At 44.0% G+C, this 20,551-nt stretch overlaps 1 protein-coding gene and 1 long non-coding RNA gene across 8 annotated transcripts in view; one reads left to right on the top strand and one right to left on the bottom strand.

Moving 5' to 3' along the window:
• Positions 1-20,551, top strand: part of LOC126531513 (uncharacterized) — a 219,022-nt gene that overhangs the window by 31,242 nt on the left and 167,229 nt on the right. Inside the window, exon 1 of one of the 6 annotated variants that reach the window (XR_011894826.1) lies at positions 15,020-15,714. The exons of the other annotated variants lie outside the window; for them this stretch is intronic. This is a non-coding gene — a long non-coding RNA (uncharacterized lncRNA). Of the gene's footprint in view, positions 1-15,019; positions 15,715-20,551 lie in introns of those variants that run through there. 6 annotated transcript variants of the gene reach the window in all.
• Positions 1,903-20,551, bottom strand: part of LOC126531504 (glycoprotein antigen BM86-like) — a 36,768-nt gene continuing 18,119 nt past the window's right edge. For both annotated transcript variants that reach the window (XM_050179045.3, XM_055071206.2), the window contains exons 12-18: positions 17,945-18,087; positions 17,324-17,494; positions 7,721-7,793; positions 7,148-7,203; positions 5,868-5,988; positions 5,295-5,334; positions 1,903-2,125 (exon numbers count right to left, since the gene is read on the bottom strand). In XM_050179045.3, coding sequence (XP_050035002.1) covers positions 2,093-2,125; positions 5,295-5,334; positions 5,868-5,988; positions 7,148-7,203; positions 7,721-7,793; positions 17,324-17,494; positions 17,945-18,087 — 637 coding nt within the window. In that variant the 3' untranslated portion in view covers positions 1,903-2,092. The remainder of the gene's footprint in view (positions 2,126-5,294; positions 5,335-5,867; positions 5,989-7,147; positions 7,204-7,720; positions 7,794-17,323; positions 17,495-17,944; positions 18,088-20,551) is intronic.

Raw genomic sequence — 20,551 nt, 5'->3', positions numbered from 1 at the left:
ACTCTCGTGTTTCTCCTCCAGCTGCGCTCCGCGTTCGCTTTCATCTTTCGCTGTGCTCGTTCGCTCGGTTACGAAGGACAACGCCGACGCTCACCGCAGGAACAGGCGCTTAAGAGCTGCGCTCTAAAATGCGTTGCCGAACCGCAGAGAGCTGTGGCAATGTTTCTGACCGGCATATTACCGCAAACATTTTACACGTACAGATAGTTGAAGAATAGCGAAACGAAATAAAGACATACAGATCTAACTTAATGATAGAGCCTAAATAACGCGTAGCTTGTTTGAGTTAGCGAGGTGGCAGCAGTAGCGGATAAGACAGCTTCGTCGCCTGCAGCTGTTTTCTGTCCACGTCACGAGAACAGAGGCGTTGTATGACTCTTGTCGAGGGAAGAATATGCGTATGCACCGAGAAGTACGACGCACATCTGAGTACATTTCAGGCTTCGTGCCCCTTTTTGTCACAATGGCACTTTCAATCTGGGGATTCGGCCAAGAATGGGCACATACCAAGGGGTAGATACACAGTTGCATGCGCCTAGGGCCGAAGCTGTATGTTCGGGCACATACCCGGTGACTCACCCAAGTTGTCTACTAGGTTAGACAGCAGCCCGCAGCAAGTTGTCTGTTCTGATGCATACCCAGTTGCCCAAGATGTCTACTCAGCAAGAAAGAAGCCAGCGCATACTCGGTTATCGAAGTTGTCTATATATATATCCGCAAATATATCCGACGAGTAAACAACAAGGAATGGCAAATCCTACAGAAGAGGACAAGAAAGCTTCCCGTTAATATTTAAAAGAGGAAGTGCACAAATATGGAAGCTCATGTTCGTGAGACGAAAGTAATTTCGTACTGTTTCCAGTGCGAACCTTGACCAAATTTTCTCTCGTGGGTACGAACCGCATCTAAATATACAACGTTAACGACAACAACGATGTTATCGGCTTTCTGAGTCATGAGCGAATACCATCATTCATTAACTTTTAAATGTACTACGTACACTGTCCAACTAAGTATAACTGGGCGAAACTTCTAGGAAACGGACCGCTTTTCGTAAGGTCCGGTGTAACTTCAGTGAACAAGAGACCATTGACGGATATCATTTAGAGATTCAAATATGGCCGAAAAGTCATGGCGAAATAAGATTAGCAAGGTGGCTAAACTTACTGGCATTTTTTTTTGTTAGAGAATAAAAGAGCAACTTTTCAAACCAAGGCCTGCATGGAAGCGGTGTGATTTGGAGATATTGTTATAAGTGAATAGGCCTTGAAAACTCATCGACTACAATTCGTACATTGCAATATTTGCTGTAAGAATAAAAAACCCTTAACACTGACATTTCTTTATTTCGTCTGTTAGAAATATTAACTTGATGAATTTCTTGCGCAAGTAATATCCGCGCCTTCAAGTAATCCAGCTAAAGATCTAGAATTGTGCTGTCTGCCGCAGGCAGTTATAAAAACGTGCATACTGAAAAGCAAAAAGTGCCGGATAGAATTGGAGACAACGTTCGAGAAACATGGGCTACTGTGGTGCATCTTGCTTCGAGCTGTTACTTATAAGCGGCATTCCGGTGAAAACAAACACGGGCGAAAAAAATTGAACAACGCCAGGCAATCTACACCGGGTAGCGCTATACAATTGACTAAAGGTGGGAGACATTTTTACATGAAGTTGCACGCCTCTTATAAGAGCTGCATTTTGGGTGCTGCAATTACGAACATCTGTGGTTTTTGTCAGCGCTTTTCGCAGCAGTGCTTCCTGAACGGGAATCATGAGCATTGTAGTAAAAATAACGCTTTTTTTCACATTATGGAGAATAGCGGTCTCAAAAACCTTGCGGTTTGAATTCGAGGGAGCCTTTCTATAGACTCTTGAACAACAAAAAACGACACATTTGACTACTCCGCATGAAAATGTTTTATTCACATGCTTGGAAAATGCTGACTTCATTGCAACGTCGACATTTGTGTTCAGCCTGTCGTCTCTTCCGTGGCCACGGGAATATCTGGCCTTGCCTATACCGTACCACAGGTAAACGGCCACGATGCATGACATGAAATGGCGTCAGTACTGCTTCATTTTTCGGAAGTCAGCACTCTTCTGTAGGGAGTGGCTGAAAATCCTGCGAAGTAAATGGGAAGGGTTTGTGATACGAGGAAGAGGCTCGGGCGGCATACATATCAGTTGTTGTTTCGTGTTGTAGCGCACACTCTGAACGACTCTTGACATGACAGTTTGAAGTTTTCATTTTTCTCTCGCAATAATTTGAACTTCCCATCGCTCGAAACACTAGAAAAATATACTGACAGTCCTCTGCGCGCCTAAATATCTGTGATCTTTTCTACGAACCAGTTTTAGTTTCGCATCTCGAGAGGTTTATGCGTCACGACGTCATGACGCAGAAGCAGGTCACGATGGAGAGCAGAACATCGTGACGTTTCGGGCACTCGCTCCGGCTCGCTCAGTCCCCGCGCAACGACGAGTCGTCGCGTATCGGGCCGTGCCCCATTGACTCGCACGAAAAAGTCGATAATCCTGTTTCTCACCTAACTGTCGCTTCTGACACAACTTCGCCATGTTATTAATCTGACGTGGTTTCACACTGCAGCCCTAATTAAATTCTAGGGCTTTACGTTTCACGACATGATATATGAGACATGTCGTAGCGGGAAACTCTCCGGATTAATTTTGACCATCTGGCGTTCTTGAACATGCACCCGATTGCATACGGAATGCGGGCGCTTTTGTGTTTCGTCCCCATCGAAATGCGGCCGCCGCTTTCGGGATTTTATCCGGACCCCTTGGGCTTCGCAGTGCAATGCCAAAGCCACTATGCCGTCACGGCGGGTCAAATTCGCACCTTTAAGCTTGACAAAAAAAAAATTCTCCTTGTAAGTAAAATGTACTGAAGGAGCGCACTAGTACACAACGTGATGCGGGCAATTCAGGCGGCCTATGTACCTTGATATGGCTGTTAAACGACTCGTTAGCAGTTTCTGAACAAGAATTGAAAATCCCCCTAAATGTATGAAAACTATATGCTTCAGTTCCTGCACGTCTTTATGACTAAGCGCAGAAGCGCTACCAGGTTTCAAGAAATAGGGCGTGGCCGGTCACAACCTCAGTTCCAAAAGACTTAGTTAATACCCCCAAGTAGTCATGCCGATGCACATAAGTTGCTGGCTTTTGTTCAGGTAGGAACACACGTTTCAAATAGTGAAAAGAAAAAGAATATACCGAGGATCTTGAAAATTTTTACCTACTCTGTCCCTCACTATAGAACTGTCAAAAGAGACTACGTGTCCTGTATACGATGCTTTAGCAATTGATTGCATGGTTCACTGGTAGAACTTTATAACCCGAACCATTACCTGGACTTTGAGGGACGCCGTAGTGGGGCGCTAGTGATTTATTTTGATTACCTTTTACGAGCTTCTTCAGCTAAGTACAATATCATTGTTGGATCCCTCCACCGTAGCAATGCGGTAGACGTGTCCGAGAATCGAATATGCCATCTCGTTCTCACTAGCAGAAACAATTACCGCCAAGCAATTCGGCGGGAGCCAATATGCTTTGTAAATCCTCCAAATGCACCGGAGGGAGTTTCCATAACGGAAGTTTATTGCTTTCCTTGCATGGTCTGCTCCTTACATATGGGTACCAACAAGGTGTGTTCTTAGGAGGTGAATTTAGCTCGGGGCCAGCTCCGGCGCCGCCTATTCAAATACACGTAAAATGCAGAAATTCTTTTGTGAAGCAATGCCTAGATTATTTTGAATGCGATTTGTCCCAATGGAGAAAAAAATTAAATTCTAATGACCGTAGAAAGCAAAACTTTGATTCGGGGCCTTAAATTTTTTACGAAAAGTGCCGAAAGTTAGTAAGATTAAAAAAATAAAAATAAGAACTCAAAGTTTACATATTTGTACCACTGCACCAAAAACAGATATCGCTGTTTTGTTAACTGCATCTGTTCGAGCATTTAAGGCCGGGCCAATTTTATGCAATAATTGACAATGTAATGAACTTGTTACAATGTTTATTAAGGCTTTCAAAACGTCCTACTCAAATATTGTTGGTAGACCTTAAAGTGCCGTGTAACACATCAATTCTGTCCAGTTTAGAATTGTTATTAGGTGTAGTTTCCCGAATTGTGATATTGTTTTTCATTACTCAGTTACAGTATCGAAAACTTGATAATGTTGTTTTAAGAATTTTGTAATTATCATCATTTTTTACTACAGCAACAACAAAAAAAAAACAAAAGAAAGAAACAAAGGGGGTGACGTAACTAAGCAATCCGCATCCTACAGTAACTATATTTTAACGTTTTCGTTTAAATCCAGGAAACCTCATCAAATTTACTCCTGCGGCTGCAGAGAAAAGCAATATCTCGCTTTAAGTACATTGATATGAGAACCCCCCAGCAATAGCTTCCTCCTCAGAGGTCGCTTTGCCTTGCTGCCAACTAGAATTTCTATATTAAAATAGATGGAAAACGCACACATGCTCAAATTGTACATCTACTGAACCAGTTTGAATAAAATTTATTGCGTCTAGGAGCGGAATTTGAATTCTACCAAGTCTATTATGCAATATTTTTTAATGCCTGGCTAGTTTCACAGTAATTGCCAAAAATCGGTAAGATTAAAAACATTGATGTACAATGTTTACAAATTCTCAGCTCTGCAACCAAACAAGATAGAGAAGTTCTGTAAACTTGAAGCGGACAAGTTTAATATATAAGTTTGCAGTTTACGTGAAAATGTTATAACGCCACAAGGCGTCTGCAAAAATACTAATAAATTAGTGGTCTATTTTAGAGCTTTAGGTCTATTTTAGAGTGCTTTAGGTGATTTTACAGAAGTTTACACAATTGGTGATGCATTTTTTATTGCTTGTTGAGTTTGTCTATATAGTTTATCTTGAGATGTTCAATATATATTGAAAATATATTATTGTAGAAAAGAGTTTGGCGTTAACAGTCGGTAGATTTCTGTTTTCGTTTAAATGCAGCAAACCTTATGGAACCTTGTGCAATGGCAGCCGAGAAAACAATGTCTCAGTTCCCCTGTATTTATGTTGGTGCTGCTGAGTTAAAATTTCCTCTGAAGCGCTTAAGCTTTGCTGAAACCGAGAGCTGCTCCATTGTCATTTATATTTACGTATGGAATAAACAGCCTCATATAAGTGGAGTAGTAATTGTAGTAATGTATTATAATTTAGTAATTGTAGTAATAGGAAGAGTAGTAATTTTCTTGTATGCAAAACACGAAACTAATTTTTCTCACCTTGCTGCTTGCTTTTTTCACCGGTGTAATTACGTACGATCTGGAAGGAAGACAAGAAAGCGAGCAAAGAATGTTATATTTGTGAAGTCACTCGCTGTTGTCCAGTGAACATGTGACTCATACCCAATATGGGGGATTGGGCACGAAATGGATGGATTGTTCCAAAGTTCTAACCACAAATAATTTTTCAGGACTGTTATAAATTGCGTTGAAGGTGTAATATGATAAAATGAGGGCAATATTAGCAGTAAGATTCAATATTCAATTATTTAAACGTACACATACACACACACAAAAGAAAAGAGGTACACATTTAAGAGGGAATTTGATTGGACTCAGTAAGAAATTCCTGGAGAGCGAAGCAAACATCTCTGCGTCTGAAGTCCGGACTAGAGGCCTCAAAGGAAGGGATCACAAGTTCTGTTAAGCCCAGGCATGGTCTTTCAAGAGGTAGTTCTAATATTTCTTTTTTTTTTGCAGCAGTAATGGGGCTACACAATAAAAAGGGTCGAATTGCTTCTTCTATAAAAAGATCACAGAGCTTATTGTTTTTTGAAAGAAGGAAACACTCACGTCTTCCTCCTCATTAGCATAATGACGACGATAACAGCAGGTATCAAGATGCCGATAACAATAGCCACGCTCGCCCAGACATGGCCAGTTGGTTTTCGAGCTACCGACGTCGTAGTTGTAGCTGTGAAACAATCATCGCGGCATTTTGAGAGACGGCGTTTGGTTGTCTCTTAAAGCAAGAGTACATCATTGCGACAAAAAATTGTTATTGACCATTGAGGTGACGGTGAGGTGCATACAATAGGCAATGAAACGATTGATAATATTTTCCTCACGTTATGCGCTACGAGCGTGTTCAGTTTGATTCCGCTTGTTCTTTTTTTTTATTTTACGCCGAATAGGTAGCAGTGCTATTGAAATTTTCTTGCGATATTATTATGTTTACCAAAGCTTAAGGAACTCATATTAATTGGCCTTTACTCGCCATGGTAGTGGCATAATAATGGCGCAGGCATTTCATGCTCAAGTCGCTCCAAACATTCCTTCAAGACTACAATGCTTGTTGACGACTTTACTGTTTCAATCAATTGCAAAATATTTTACGACCACGTGAGGAGTGACGATTGACCAAAAGTTTTACATATGATTCGAACATGATTGATGCGAACTACAACTAAAACATACTATTATAGCTGTACTATACAACTGATATAAGCTATATGAATTATATAAAATTGACTGTATTGCTATCCTAAACTATGCAGTGACGTATTATGATTGAAGAGCCCTTTTCAATATAGTGTCACCGGTGCTGTTGTTTCTACATAAGGCATGGTACAGTGCAGCTCAAGTTCGCGTTAGTGTTGGTTGCCCCACCCAAATGCGTAGCTCGTTGGGACAGTACTGTTATACGGAGCTGTTTTTGCAATGAGAATGGTTCTGTCACCAAAGCGCGATATTTCTCGCTTAGTTTTCGCCTATGCTTTATGTACGTGTCTGCTTTAGTTTTTTGTTCCTGTTTTAGATATGCTTCGCATCAAGTATGTTCGAATCACAAACGACACTTTATGCAATCCTCACTTCTCACGCCGCCGTAAAATATTGTGCAGTTGATTGAGAAAGGAACACTGTGCCTTCTCGAAACGCAGCGGAACTGAAATTAGCTATCGCGCAGAGCTGCTTCTCATGAAACGAGAGCAACTAATTTGATCTCAAATGAAAGCCCTGCCCTTCCAAGCACACAGTTCTTGAACCATCACATTGGTCAGTGTTTTGGTCACTGTAACTTTCACTGTAACTTTAGGCACCTTAACTTCTATGCAGAATTATTAAACACTTACCTGACGCTTTTTCATGGTGTGGCTTAAGTGGAGCCATCGTGGTGTTTTCCCTGCAGCTGAAGGGCGAGATAGAAACGTCAGTGTAATTAACGATGAATGAAGAAGAGGGTATAGAAGAGAGAGTTGTTTTATTGCGAAAGGTGGACTATTTGGTATCGATGAATTTCGGATCCATGAAAAGCATGTTATTTTCTTTAGGCTTTCTTAATTATTACGTTGAGGCATATCGACGACAATTTTCATATTATTGTAGCAGCATCTATATATATAGGGTCGTGATGTAAATCAGTTTGCATATCCGATGCTGTAGGTTCACGGGTTTAAATTTCTGAGGGGATACTGCGCTTTTTTTTCGAGTGTTACAAATCACATTAAGAACAACCTTTTTGGTTTGGAGTGTATTCAGTGAATGAATGAATGAATGAATGAATGTCTGTCTGTCTGTCTGTCTGTCTGTCTGTCTGTCTGTCTGTCTGTCTGTCTGTTTGTTTCTCTGTTCTGAATTTTCAGAGTTGCAGATGCCGACTCGTGCGTCCAAGGTATATTTACATCGTTTTCTATTTTTTCACTCACTTGCACTTATACGAAGTTGTTGCGTCTGGTTCACATAGGCAGTCTTGAGGGCATGGATTTGGACGGCAACCTTCTGCAATAAACAGAATGATAGTTAAAACATCTTTCCACTTCACATCCACATAACAGTGCCAAGTGTTCACTCAACTTCTTGCAATCTGGGGCGCTATGCAGGATGCGCCGAGTTTCTCGTTCACCCGAGTTTTACCCGAGTTTGCTCGAAGGCAGTCAGTGAACGGAGATAGCGCGAAACGCGCAAAAGCTACAGGCGAAAAAATATGTAGACAAAAAGCCGCGTATGAGAACTTGAGCGCACCCTGCGCGGCACGCTGCTTCCACGTTTCAAGCGCAGAAGGCTGCACAACGAAACGCGCCAGCGCCGCGCATTGTTATCAACGGATTATCGCAACTTAGCAATGCCGTGACAGTCTCGATGTCTGTCTGCACACTTGCTGTGAGCCGCTTGATGGGCGCGTCAAGGGCGTGCGTCCTCTTTCGGGCCCTATCTTTCTATCCTCCATCGAATGCGAACAGGGTACATGCGGCACGTTCTTGCAACTACACTTTCACTCAAAAGAATACGTTAAAATACAACAAATATAGTAACGAACAGTATCTGTTTTTTATTTTGAATGCTAGAAATTTCTGATGACGAACGGAGATCGAGCGAATTATTACATTTTGCACTTCTTGCCGCGAGTGACGACAGCGAGGGCTTGGGGGTAGCGAGGACAGTGAGAGCTTAGAAGCGCATACATTGAACAGGATCGCACGCACGAGGGAGTTCATACGGTTAGAAGTCGCCTAGGGGCGCTGCAGTGCTATTCTCAATAAAGTCAGTCATGACCCATGGAGGGTCATGACCACTCTTTCTCTGTAAGGGAATAGAAACGCAGCGCCGAGGTAAGGCTGTTCATCGCGGGCGCTTCACAAGGTTATTAAGGCCCCCCGCTTTACCTACTAAAAACGATACGCTAGTCATAAATACGGGAGCACCGGCTGTCGCTGCAAAATGGCGGTACTATGGTGTCTAGCGGTACGTTACTTTAGGGTCCGTAGTGACGTAGTTCAGTGACAATGTACCAGTTTATCTTTGTGCGCGAAGCCTCTGCGATGCATTGCGAAGTGCGTGCTTCCCTGCGACACAAGTCATCGCTTGTCATCGCTTACCCAGTTAAAGTTGCCTCTGAGCGTATGTACGCAGTATTTGAGTGTGTTGTGCACTCCAAGGTGCTTCCGGATTACCTCTGCTGGAGCCAGAAGCGATCGCAGATGGATTTCGTAACGACACCGCGGCAATCGCATTTTGACAGGTGAGGGCTCTTGTGTGCAGTTATGAAGTGAGACTTGGAGTGCAGTGCTTGCGATGAAGAAATGCCATTTCACTGGGTTTAGAAGAGCGAGCGATTCTCGGACGCTGATCGTGTTTACGACGCTGTGGCTCCGACACATCACCAATGACAGAGCAGCCATCTCAAACGACTGCTGCGATACGCACTCCTCAGCATCGTCGTCCTCCTCGGCGCGTCGACGCCTTGCAAGCAGCTACGGTGACGGGCCGATAATTATTTACTGTGCGCTACGTCGCCACAATGCAGGCAATGAAACCGTGTTGTGGGGCCATCTCAGCCCGACAAGATGTATGCATAAGCCAGCGACAGTCACGCTTTGTTTTTGATAGTGGTGCTCAGTACATCACCGATGACAGTCCGTTGTGCGTATTTTATGTCGGCGGTCAAGATTGTTGATGCCTCTCAGCTCGACACCGCGTCGCTGTTGCCGAAAGATAAGTTGGGCGGGGCCCAATCGTGGTGGGTGCGCGCAGAAGAGTTACATGCCTCGCGCGGAGCGTGACCTCTGGTTTTGATTGACAGGCGAACTCGTGCTAAACTCGTACATCGCGAAACCCCCCTCTGAGTTCAACTCGGGAAGATGGCTGCAGCAGCAGCCTGTGTCATTGCATCCAGAGGCAGCAAGCGTCAGTATGACCGTCTGGACCCGTTCAACTACATGACCGACGTGGAGTTTCAGCGTCATTTTCGCCTGTCAAAGGCATCAGTGCGCAGGCTGTGTGACGACGAGCTAGGCGAAGAGTCTCGTCTGCGTAGACAGCGTGGCGGGCTTCATTCGTTCACCGTCGTAGAGGAAGTCCTCTGCGCCCTCGGTTTCTACGGGACTGGGAGTTTTCAAGGAAGCGTCGGCGCCGAGCGTTACATTGGACGTCATCAAATTATTGTTAGCCGCTGTGTCAGAGACGTGTCTGACGCGCTTATCGATGCGGCAGTGCGTAAGCGGTGGCTAGCTTTCCCGAAGACTGCGGCTGAGCGGGCAAATATAAAAGAATGCTTACTACTTCGCGGGAATATTACGAACGTAGTCGGGTGTGTCGACGGAACGTACGTAGGAATTAAGGTGCCTTAAATGTTAGCGTTACTGTGATTATCATTGAAGCAATGTCTAGACACGCCATATTGCCAAATTTGTCATTTCTGTGTAGCCGACTTGTGTTACCGACATCTCACATGCGGCTGCCTATGATACTGACTTTTTCGCTGGTTGCCGACTTTTTGCCGATTGTTCTACGTGTCTGTCATGGTGCCTTCCAAATGGCTCTTTTTCTTGGGAAAGAGGGTAATTAAAAATAGATAAATGGATATCACAAGTTGTGTGAAGTACCCTGTGAATACTAATCCCATAAAGAACTTGGTGTTTTTCATTGGTGAAGTTACTTAGTATGCATAATGCTGAATTTTGCTCATGCGTCATCTATCGGCCGCACTATGAAATAGCGAGTCATTGCACAATTTGTTGCAGCGCGAGATGTGGATGTTGCGCCAAGCCGCTTGTGCCTACGCATTTGTGACGAAATGAAAATTCATTGAGAATTTAGTGTGCTGGCACAATTTGTTGCAGCGCGAGATGTGGATGTTGCGCCAAGCCGCTTGTGCCTACGCATTTGTGACGAAATGAAAATTCATTGAGAATTTAGTGTGCTGGCTTGCATGAAGAAAATACTTCAGATTGTTTGCTGTGTTCACTCTTGATGCATGTGCCAGAGGTTCAGTGTATTTTTTTTGGGGGGGGGGCAGCGTTATTCTTGATGGATAAATCATACATTTTCGTCTCATGATGGGGCTCTAATTCTTAAGCAGTAGAACAAAGCAGATCCAATGCTCTGCAGAACTCGGTGTGCGTGAACATGTCATGAACCACCAAGGCAAAATTACATATAGGGAGAAATATGATGCAGATGCCAATGAAAAGTGGGTCTTTAACCCGTGATGATAAAAATTGCAGAGCAAATAGACCTATTGCACAGCTTTATAGCAATGATTACACAAAACGTGATATGCTCAAAGGAGTAAAAGCTTGCCGCAATGCCAAAGTAGGATGAGCGACATACAGCATTGAACTTGTCTTGTAACCGCTATCTTTATTGTAAGCTTCCCTATCACACCTTTCCCTCCGGCACTCCCTTTACTGAAACGTGGCACTGTCTTTCACTCTAAAAACAGTTTGCACCCTTTGGGGTGTATATTTGTCCCAAAACAATAATCGTCATCTGCCTTGCTAGCGTTTCCTTTCTTGAAAACTCGGCGCTCGCTACTTTCCTGTCGAGAATGCTGCGTCACACTGATAACGCGCATGCCGTTCGTGACTGGGAAGTACCGGGCTCGCAGCGTTAAAGAAAGGAAACGCGGGCAAGACAGATGACGATTATCGTTGTGGGGCAAATATACAACCCAAAGGGTGCAACTGTTTTTAGAGTGTTTCCATTGGTGTCATGATGATGATGGTAATGGCAGCAGTAAATCAGGTTAATGCTTGCCCCTTTGGCTCTTGTGAGTTTAGTGGTAACGAATATGGCACGTGCATACACCTGTGCTGCAAAATTTTACACTTGTGATTTTTTAGAAAGCTAATTTGTGTTGGGACATTTCAAAGATGTGCGCCATTGTGGCCTAATAACTAGAGCATTGGTGAAGTCCAAAGACTGGGTGTATTGGTATAGAAGCTTGAAGTTGAATTGCACAACGATTCGACGGGACACAAAGAAGAGAAATACACACAGCAGAACGCTCTCCTGTGTGTGCTACTCTTCTTTGTGTGCCGTCGAATTGTTGTGCGATCCAACTTCAAATAGAGCGTTGGGCTTCTTTGGTGCAGGACCGAGGAAGTGTGAGCTATTTGACAACATGCCAGTGCCTTGCCACACAATTATGGAAGTATGAAGGTTTGCAAACAAAGATTTGCTTTCAAATCCACCTGCTCATGTAATACAAGCACTGATTGAGAGAACCGTCATACAAAAATAATGGTGAAATCAATGGCCTGTGAAAAGTGTAATTTGTATATTGACACTTGATATAATAGGTGCCATACCGGCCTCAAAATTGTATTGGACAGAGCAGTTTGTTTCGCAGAAGCAGCACCGGACAAGTTGTTTCTTCAGCATTGCGCCGTGAACAGTAGGTGCGCGTTGCGATCTGTAAAATCGCCGAAGCTATTGGCAGTCTTACGGGGTGCACGGAAAGATTGCTCACGGAGGAACAGAACTATCCAAGAAATAGTGGTCATCGTCGAGCCTGATCACTACGTCGCGCACTGCAAGCTCGTTGTACGAATTTGTTTACAGTGGGCCTCTTCGATGTTTAGCCGCTATGCTCTCCCGGTGAATGGATGTGATGACGACACCACAGCGTTCCCTCGTGGTATAATGCGAAGCGTACTAAATTACAAATCAGTCTAATACAGATTCAGTGTACATCTTGTAAGCTTTAAAATGCTTCTCATCATCATCATCATCAGCCTAGTTACGCCCACTGCAGGACAAAGGCCTCTCCCATACTTCTCCAACTACCCCGGTCATGTACTAATTGTGGCCATGTTGTCCCTGCAAACGTCTTAATGTCATCCGCCCACCTAACTTTCTGCCGCCCCCTACTACGCTTCCCTTCCCTTGGAATCCAGTCCGTAACCCTTAATGACCATCGGTTATCTTCCCTCCTCATTACATGTCCGGCCCATGCCCATTTCTTTTTCTTGATTTCAACTAAGATGTCATTTACCCGCGCTTGTTCCCTCACCCAATCTGCTCTTTTCTTATCCCTTAACATTACACCTATCATTCTTCTTTCCATAGCTCGTTGCGTCGTCCTCAATTTCAGCAGAACCCTTTTCGTAAGCCTCCAGGTTTCTGCCCCGTAGGTGAGTACTGGTAAGACACAGCTGTTATATACTTTCCTCTTGAGGGATAGTGGCAACCTGCTGTTCATGATTTGAGAATGCCTGCCAAACGCACCCCAGCCCATTCTTATTCTTCTGGTTATTTCAGTCTCATGATCCGGATCCGCGGCCACTACCTGCCCTAAGTAGACGTATTCCCTTACCACTTCCAGTGCCTCGCTACCTATCGTAAACTGCTATTCTCTTCCGAGACTGTTAAACATTAATTTTCAGACCCACCCTTCTGCTTTGCCTCTCCAGGTCAGTGAGCATGCATTGCAATTGGTCTCCTGAGTTACTAAGCAAGGCAATATCATCAGCGAATCGCAAGTTGCTAAGGTATTCTCCATCAACTTTTATCCCCAATTCTTCCCACTCCAGGTCTCTGAATACCTCCTGTAAACATGCTGTGAATAGCATTGGAGATATCGTATCTCCCTGTCTGACGCCTTTCTTTATTGGGATTTTGTTGGTTTCTTTGTGGAGGATTACGGTGGCTGTGGAACCGCTATAGATATCTTCCAGTATCTATACATATGGCTCATCTACACCCTGATTCCGTAGTGCCTTCATGACTGCTGAGGTTTCGACTGAATCAAGTGCTTTTTCGTAATCAATGAAGGCTATATATAAGGGTTGGTTATATTCCGCACATTTCTCTATCACCTGATTGATAGTGTGAATATGGTCTATTGTTGAGTAGCCTTTACGGAATCCTGCCTGGTCCTTTGGTTGACAGAAATCTAAGGTATTCCTGATTCTATTTGCGATTACCTTAGTAAATACTTTGTAGGCAACGGACAGTAAGCTGATCGGTCTATAATTTTTCAAGTCTTTGGCGTCCCCTTTCTTATGGATTAGGATTATGTTAGCGTTCTTCCAAGATTCCGGTACGTTCGAGGTCATGAGGCATTGTGTATATAGGGCGGCCAATCTTTCTAGGACAGTGTTCCCCCCCTCCTTCAACAAATCTGCTGTTACCTGATCCTCCCCAGCTGCCTTCCCCCTTTGCATAGCTCCCAAGGCGTTCTTTACCTCTTCCGGTGTTACTTGTGGGATTTCAAGTTCCTCTAGCCTATTCTCTCTCACCTTATCGTCGTGGGTGTTACTGGTACTGTATAAATCTCTATAAAACTCTTCAGCCACTTGAACTATCTCATCCATATTAGTAACGATATTGCCGGTTTTGTCTCTTACGCACACATCTGATTCTTGCCTATTCCTAGTTTCTTCTTCACTGCTTTTAGGCTTCCTCCGTTCTTGAGAGCCTGTTCAATTCTATCCATATTATAGTTCCTTATGTCCGCTGTCTTACGCTTGTTGATTAACTTAGAAAGTTCTGCCAGTTCTATTCTAGCTGTAGGGTTAGAGGCTTTCATACATTGGCGTTTCTTGATCAGATCTTTCGTCTCCTGCGATAGCTTACTGGTTTCCTGTTTAACGGTGTTACCACCGACTTCTATTGCGCACTCCTTAATGATGCCCATAAGATTGTCGTTCATTGCTTCAACGCTATGGTCCTCTTCCTGGGTTAAAGCCGAATACCTCTTCTGTAGCTTGATCCGGAATTCCTCTAGTTTCCCTCTTACCGCTAACTCATTGATTGGCTTCTTATGTACCAGTTTCTTCCGTTCCCTCCTAAAGTCAAGGCTAATTCGAGTTCTTACCATCCTATGGTCACTGCAGCGCACCTTGCCGAGCACGTCTACATCTTGTATGATGCCAGGGTTCGCGCAGAGTATGAGGTCGATTTCATTTCTAGTCTCACCATTCGGGTTCCTCCACGTCCACTTTCGGCTAACCCGCTTGCGGAAAAAGGTATTCATTATCCGCATATTATTCTGTTCTGCAAACTCTACTAATAACTCTCCTCTGCTATTCCTAGAGCCTATGCCATATTCCCCCCACTGACTTGTCTGCGGCCTGCTTCTTGCCTACCCTGGCATTGAAATCACCCATTAGTATACTGTATTTTGTTTTGACTTTACCCATCGCCGATTCCACGTCTTCATAGAAGCTTTCGACTTCCTGGTCATCATGACTAGATGTAGGGGTTAGACCTGTACAACCTTCATTTTGTACTTCTTATTAAGTTTCACAACAAGACATGCCACCCTCTCGTTAATGCTATAGAATTCCTGTATGTTACCAGCTATGTTCTTATTAATCAGGAATCCGACTCCTAGTTCTCGTCACTCTGCTAAGCCCCGGTAGTACAGGACGTGCCCGCTTTTTAGCACTGTATATGCTTCTTTTGGCCTCCTAACTTCACTGAGCCCTATTATATACCATTTACTGCCCTCTAATTCCTCCAATAGTACTGCTAGACTCGCCTCACTAGATAACGTTCTAGCGTTAAACGTTGCCAGGTTCATATTCCAATGGCGGCCTGACCTCCTATATGAACACAAATGCTTCTAAACCACGTTACATTAGCTAATAATATTGTACTAAATGCATTTGTTTTATTACTTGCTTGTGCATGTGTTGCACTCGGTGGAACGACAAACAAGTGAAAGAAGGCACGACCTTCCACCGACGGTATGATCACGTGAGCCCCTGTTGACCGCCCAGAACGCAATGCCCAAGGAATGATAGCCACCCAGAGCGAGTCTAGATAAACCAATGAAACTGGACGCTTGTGGAAAGATAAACTGTGTCTCGGTACCATTTGCGCTTTCGTCTTGGGGTGTCGGCAGAGCTCGTGAAGATCCCGAGTTTCGCCAAACTCGGCGCATCCTGCATAGCAGCACTGAAGTCATATAAAGGTACGTTTAGACAAATCCTAGTGATTGTTGTTTCTGAATATTTGGTAAGGATGGTGTTGAAACAGGCCACCAGAATACAGCACGAAAAAAATCGGTAAAATGTTTAAGTGCCGCATTTATTCACGAATTTAAGCACATATCTGTATAACTTTGTCGTGCATCTTGGTTACGTTACGACTGAAGCTGGTTCTATTTATGAGTTGTCTATGCTGTATGAAACGGCCCAAGCAAACTAGAACAAGGAACGAAACGAACTGTGTGCGCTTTTTGTTGTTGGAAAATTCCGGTATTGCGGCTGTGTTGCCGTTAAAATTCACTTCTATTCTTGAATAGGGTACGAACGTTAAATAAAACTAAACCTTCAAATGTATGTGGCGCTTTCCACAAGTAAAGAACAAAAAAAAAAATGGATGGACACCCAAAGGAACAGTGTATATACATATATATTTTTAAATTATGTGGTTTTACGTGCCAAAGCCACTTTCTGATTATGAGGCACGCCGTAGTGGAGGACTCTGGAAATTTCGACCACCTGGGGTTCTCTAACATGCACCTAAATCTAAGTAGACAGGTGTTTTCGCATTTAGCCCCCATCGAAATGCGGCCGCCGTGCCCGGGATTCGATCTCGCGACCTCGTGCTCAGCAGCCCAACACCATAGGCACTGAGCAACTACGGCGGGTGGCGTGCGTGTGTGTGTGCGTGTATATATATATATATATATATATATATATATATATATATATATATATATATATATATATATATATATATATATATTCTGACCGACTACATTTTTTCTGTTCACTGTTGTATGTAAATTCTTGCAGTATTATGAACTCCCACTGGGTCCTGTGCCTTACTGCTATGCATTGCAAGATCAGCAGCTCTCTAGGGTAAGAGGTGCCGCAATGATAACAAACCACAAAGGTTAGAGTCTCAAAGTCTCGCTAGGTGGCTCCACGGGTGTATTATAACATTTACGATAGCTGGATATTTTTCCAGCTAACTGTGACAAACATTGTCCCGTAGAATGCTGCGGACGTGGCATGTTCGCACACCAGCAGTGCCACAGCCCAATTTTTAGTGTCTGGCAAACCTGACAATGTACGAAAATCAGGTTACTGGCACCTCCTTTGTTTCTTGTCTCTTATGCCACATTTTGGCAATAGGAATTCAGTCCAAGCAATCAGTAGGTGACTAGTATTGACTACTAGATCTCGCGCCATATCAATAACCACAAGAACTCAACGAATAAGAAGGCTGAGGCAAAATATAAACGAAGCCGGTGTCAGTCTTATAAAGGCTGTATAGGAAAGAAGGGAGGAATAGTCATGTCTCTCAGCTTCACCACTGGGTGGAGCCACATACAAAACCAAGGCGGCTGTGACTACAGGCATCACCGACTAAAGTTTTCTCCTCGAAATGAAATTGCTCGCGCGCTTCTGCAAATGTGTACTCCAAACGATACCGCACCAGGCAGTGCAAGAATTGGCCGCGCACGTTGTTCTGCCGATATTCGACTCCGCAGTGGGAATCAAAGTGTCACCGTTTCAAACAACCTCCACTATTACGGGCAAAGCTGCAACTTTGCGTTTCATATAGCTTACCATCGCACTGTTGAACTTTCAGGGAACCCTGCTGGATAATAGCTGCGCCTCTTCCAAGGGCGCACTGCAGTAGGTACGTTCCGGCTCCTTCACTGACACACATGTGGCTGCCACTGGAGACCGCTTCGGTGTCGTTCAGGTAGGCGTCGCACAAATCCACTGCCTGTGGGTCTGCTCGGAACACGAGTAAACGCCGGGTTAGGGAGAAACAGAGGTGCAGAAGCGAGGACTTTGTTTAGCTATGTGGCCAATTTGTGTTATTTATGTTATCTTTTTTAATCAGATTCACACGTTGAAACACGATTAAAAGAGCAGGCAACAGCGCATATAGTGTTTGGAAAGTATTTATAATGAACCATGAAAATGAACAAGAATGGTTTAAAAACATGCGCATATGCAATAGGGATATGATAGCCCGTGCTATAGGCATGGAGTGTGGCAGAGAGCGCTATTCACAAACTGTGTGTCAGGTAGCCTGCGGCGAAATTGAACTGCAACTTCATGCGTGACCGGTAAGAATAATTCGTCGAATAGAAGTTGTACCAGATGTGTTCCATTACTTTAATTTGAATCATTGCATTTGACATGACTGCTCGAGACGTATAAGGCGTTCTGACTTACCTGAGGAAGTGCCGTTTACGATGTACAAAGCAGGAGGAAAAAAGCAACCGCTAGTTTTATCCCAGTTCTCACACAAGTGTATTCGGTTCAACAGTGCTGGGGCAGGTTCTTCCGAAAATGACAATTCCACTTCGTGCTCTTCTCTATGAATATTGCCAGAAAAAAGAAGGAATAACAGCAAGGACATCTCAGAATTATTATTTCCTGCTCTGTTGTTGTTTCCGCACTTATGATTGTTATTTATCATCATTATCATCCCTGACAAAGTAAAGTCTCTTTGTCGAAATGTTGGCTCAAGAGGCAACATTGGTTCCACCACGGTTGTTGTTCCTCATTAACTGACAGTATCGGAAGTTTCGCTACTGAAGAGCCCGCTATTCCAAAGTTAGTCCCACACACACGCGCGTACACACACACACACACACACACACACACACACACACACACACACACACACACACACACACACACACACACACACACACACACACACACGCACACGCACACGCACACGCGCGCACACGCACACGCACACGCACACGCACACGCGCACACATACGCGCGCACACACACGCGCGCACACATACGCGAGTACACACACACACGCGCGCACACACACACACGCGCGCACACACACGCGCGCGCACACACACGCGCGCGCACACACACGCGCGCACACGCACACACACACACGCACACACATACGCGCGCACACGCGCACACACATACGCGCGTACACGCGCGCACACGCACAAAAAAAATCGATGAGAAGAAAACAAATAGAAAAAAAGAACTTGAAATAGTCAAATGCTTTGAATGAGACATACTACATAATGTCACGTAGTAGTGACGGTGAAGAAGGTAGCAAAACTGTGAATGACGAAACTAGCGCTTTATTGAGCGAACCTGTGCCCTCAAAAACAGGCTACTCTCAAAGAACGATAGCGGCGAACACGGTCGGCGATTGGCTAAGATCTGCTCAGCGGGTCAAGCACGTCGGCTTTTGTGCATCAGTGATCGAAGGTTTCGGAGTAATCGCTGGTGTCCGCGTGTCTTCCACAAAGTTCTACGCCATTCGCGTCGCCCATACATGAAATCAGATTGCACATGGCTCGATGACAACAGACAGCGGATAGAACCATAGATAACATTCGAGATACTTCCGATACATGCAGGCGCGTCCTGCGCTGTGCCATAACATTTGTTGGGCGGTGAAAAGCGGTCACCCGAAAAAGATAAAGAAGTACACGTGTCAATACACTGTGCAAGCATACGATTAATTTGAGGTAAAGTTTCACATCTATACAAATCACGTGCAATGCGCAGTTATGAGATGACCTATGACAAGCCAAAGTAGTCTCGGCCTATGTTGAAATAGTTAAGTTCCAAACAAAGCACATAAAAGTCACTGACGTGAAATATTGTCATGATAACAAACTGATATAAAAGAAGACCAAACCACCGTGGATCACTTCAAGTCTCCACTTTCCCATGAATGTTTGTCTTGTTTAGAATGCTAGGCTCAAGGTTTGTCATTTTTTGGGGGCATCTTCGTGCAATGTCTAGTTTCATTTGTACCACCCCATTTGATAACTATTGCTTTCCAGGTAGCTAAAGGCGTGGGCTACAGTGTGCACTTGTAGAATATGTGACTTTCTTGTATATCCATGCTAAGTATCGGTATACTTGAGAAAATTCTTTTGCGACTTTAGAATGTAAGTACAACCGATAAAACGAATTTTGTGTTTTCACAGTAATTACTGAAAAGCCAGAAATATGTATTATCACTACATTGCGTTCTGCTGCTGCACACGAGGTCCCGGGTTCAATTGCTGGTCTTGGTGGCGCAATCTTGTACATGCACAACGCAAAAATGCTCGTATAACGTGATTTGGGTTCGATTTACAGAAAATAAGCTGGTCAAGTTCACCAGGGGGTCAATAGGTCACGAGATGATCAACACCATGTTCCTCCCCTTTTCATACTCTCCCTACCATCAAGGTTTCTCTCAGGCCGTGGTTTGGGATAGTAAGTTCAAGAATTTATTTTAAGAATAAAAAACACCGTCAGTTCAAAGGAAGAGTAGGGCACGAGATGAAATCATTGTGAATTTCTCGGAAACATAGTACATCAACGTGGTTATGGTCACTGAGTATTTGTCACAGACACACAGCAGATTCTTCAAAAAAGCGTATTGCGCGTACTTTTGTATTATTGCGATGGCAATTATACAGGGTGTCCCAGCTAACTTTAGTCAGAGTTCAAAAATATGCAAATACCACGTCGCTGGACAGAAGCAAGGTAATGTTGTTTGCCGTCGCTCGGAGATACTCAAACAATTAGTTTCATTCCACCTAATTTGATAATTAGTCTTAATCAGTCAATCAACTCCTCAAATATACTAATTACATTAAATATGTTAACGAAAAAATTGTAGAGCGACAGGAAAAACTCCCGATACAGCTTCCTGTTCCTCAATACGTCTTACATAAAAGTGTTTTTCCGAACGTGAAAGAACGCCGTGAATACATGCAAAGTGCCTCGAGCAGCCAGCCTGCCGCTGAAGGGCTGATTTGCTGGGGCGCCTGTCTCCTTTTGACGCGTGCC

Source organism: Dermacentor andersoni, chromosome 5, assembly GCF_023375885.2.
Source record: "Dermacentor andersoni chromosome 5, qqDerAnde1_hic_scaffold, whole genome shotgun sequence".
Lineage (NCBI taxonomy): Eukaryota > Metazoa > Arthropoda > Arachnida > Ixodida > Ixodidae > Dermacentor > Dermacentor andersoni.
Note: the sequence above shows the minus strand (reverse complement) of the source record. Positions and strands in the feature narration are given on the sequence as shown.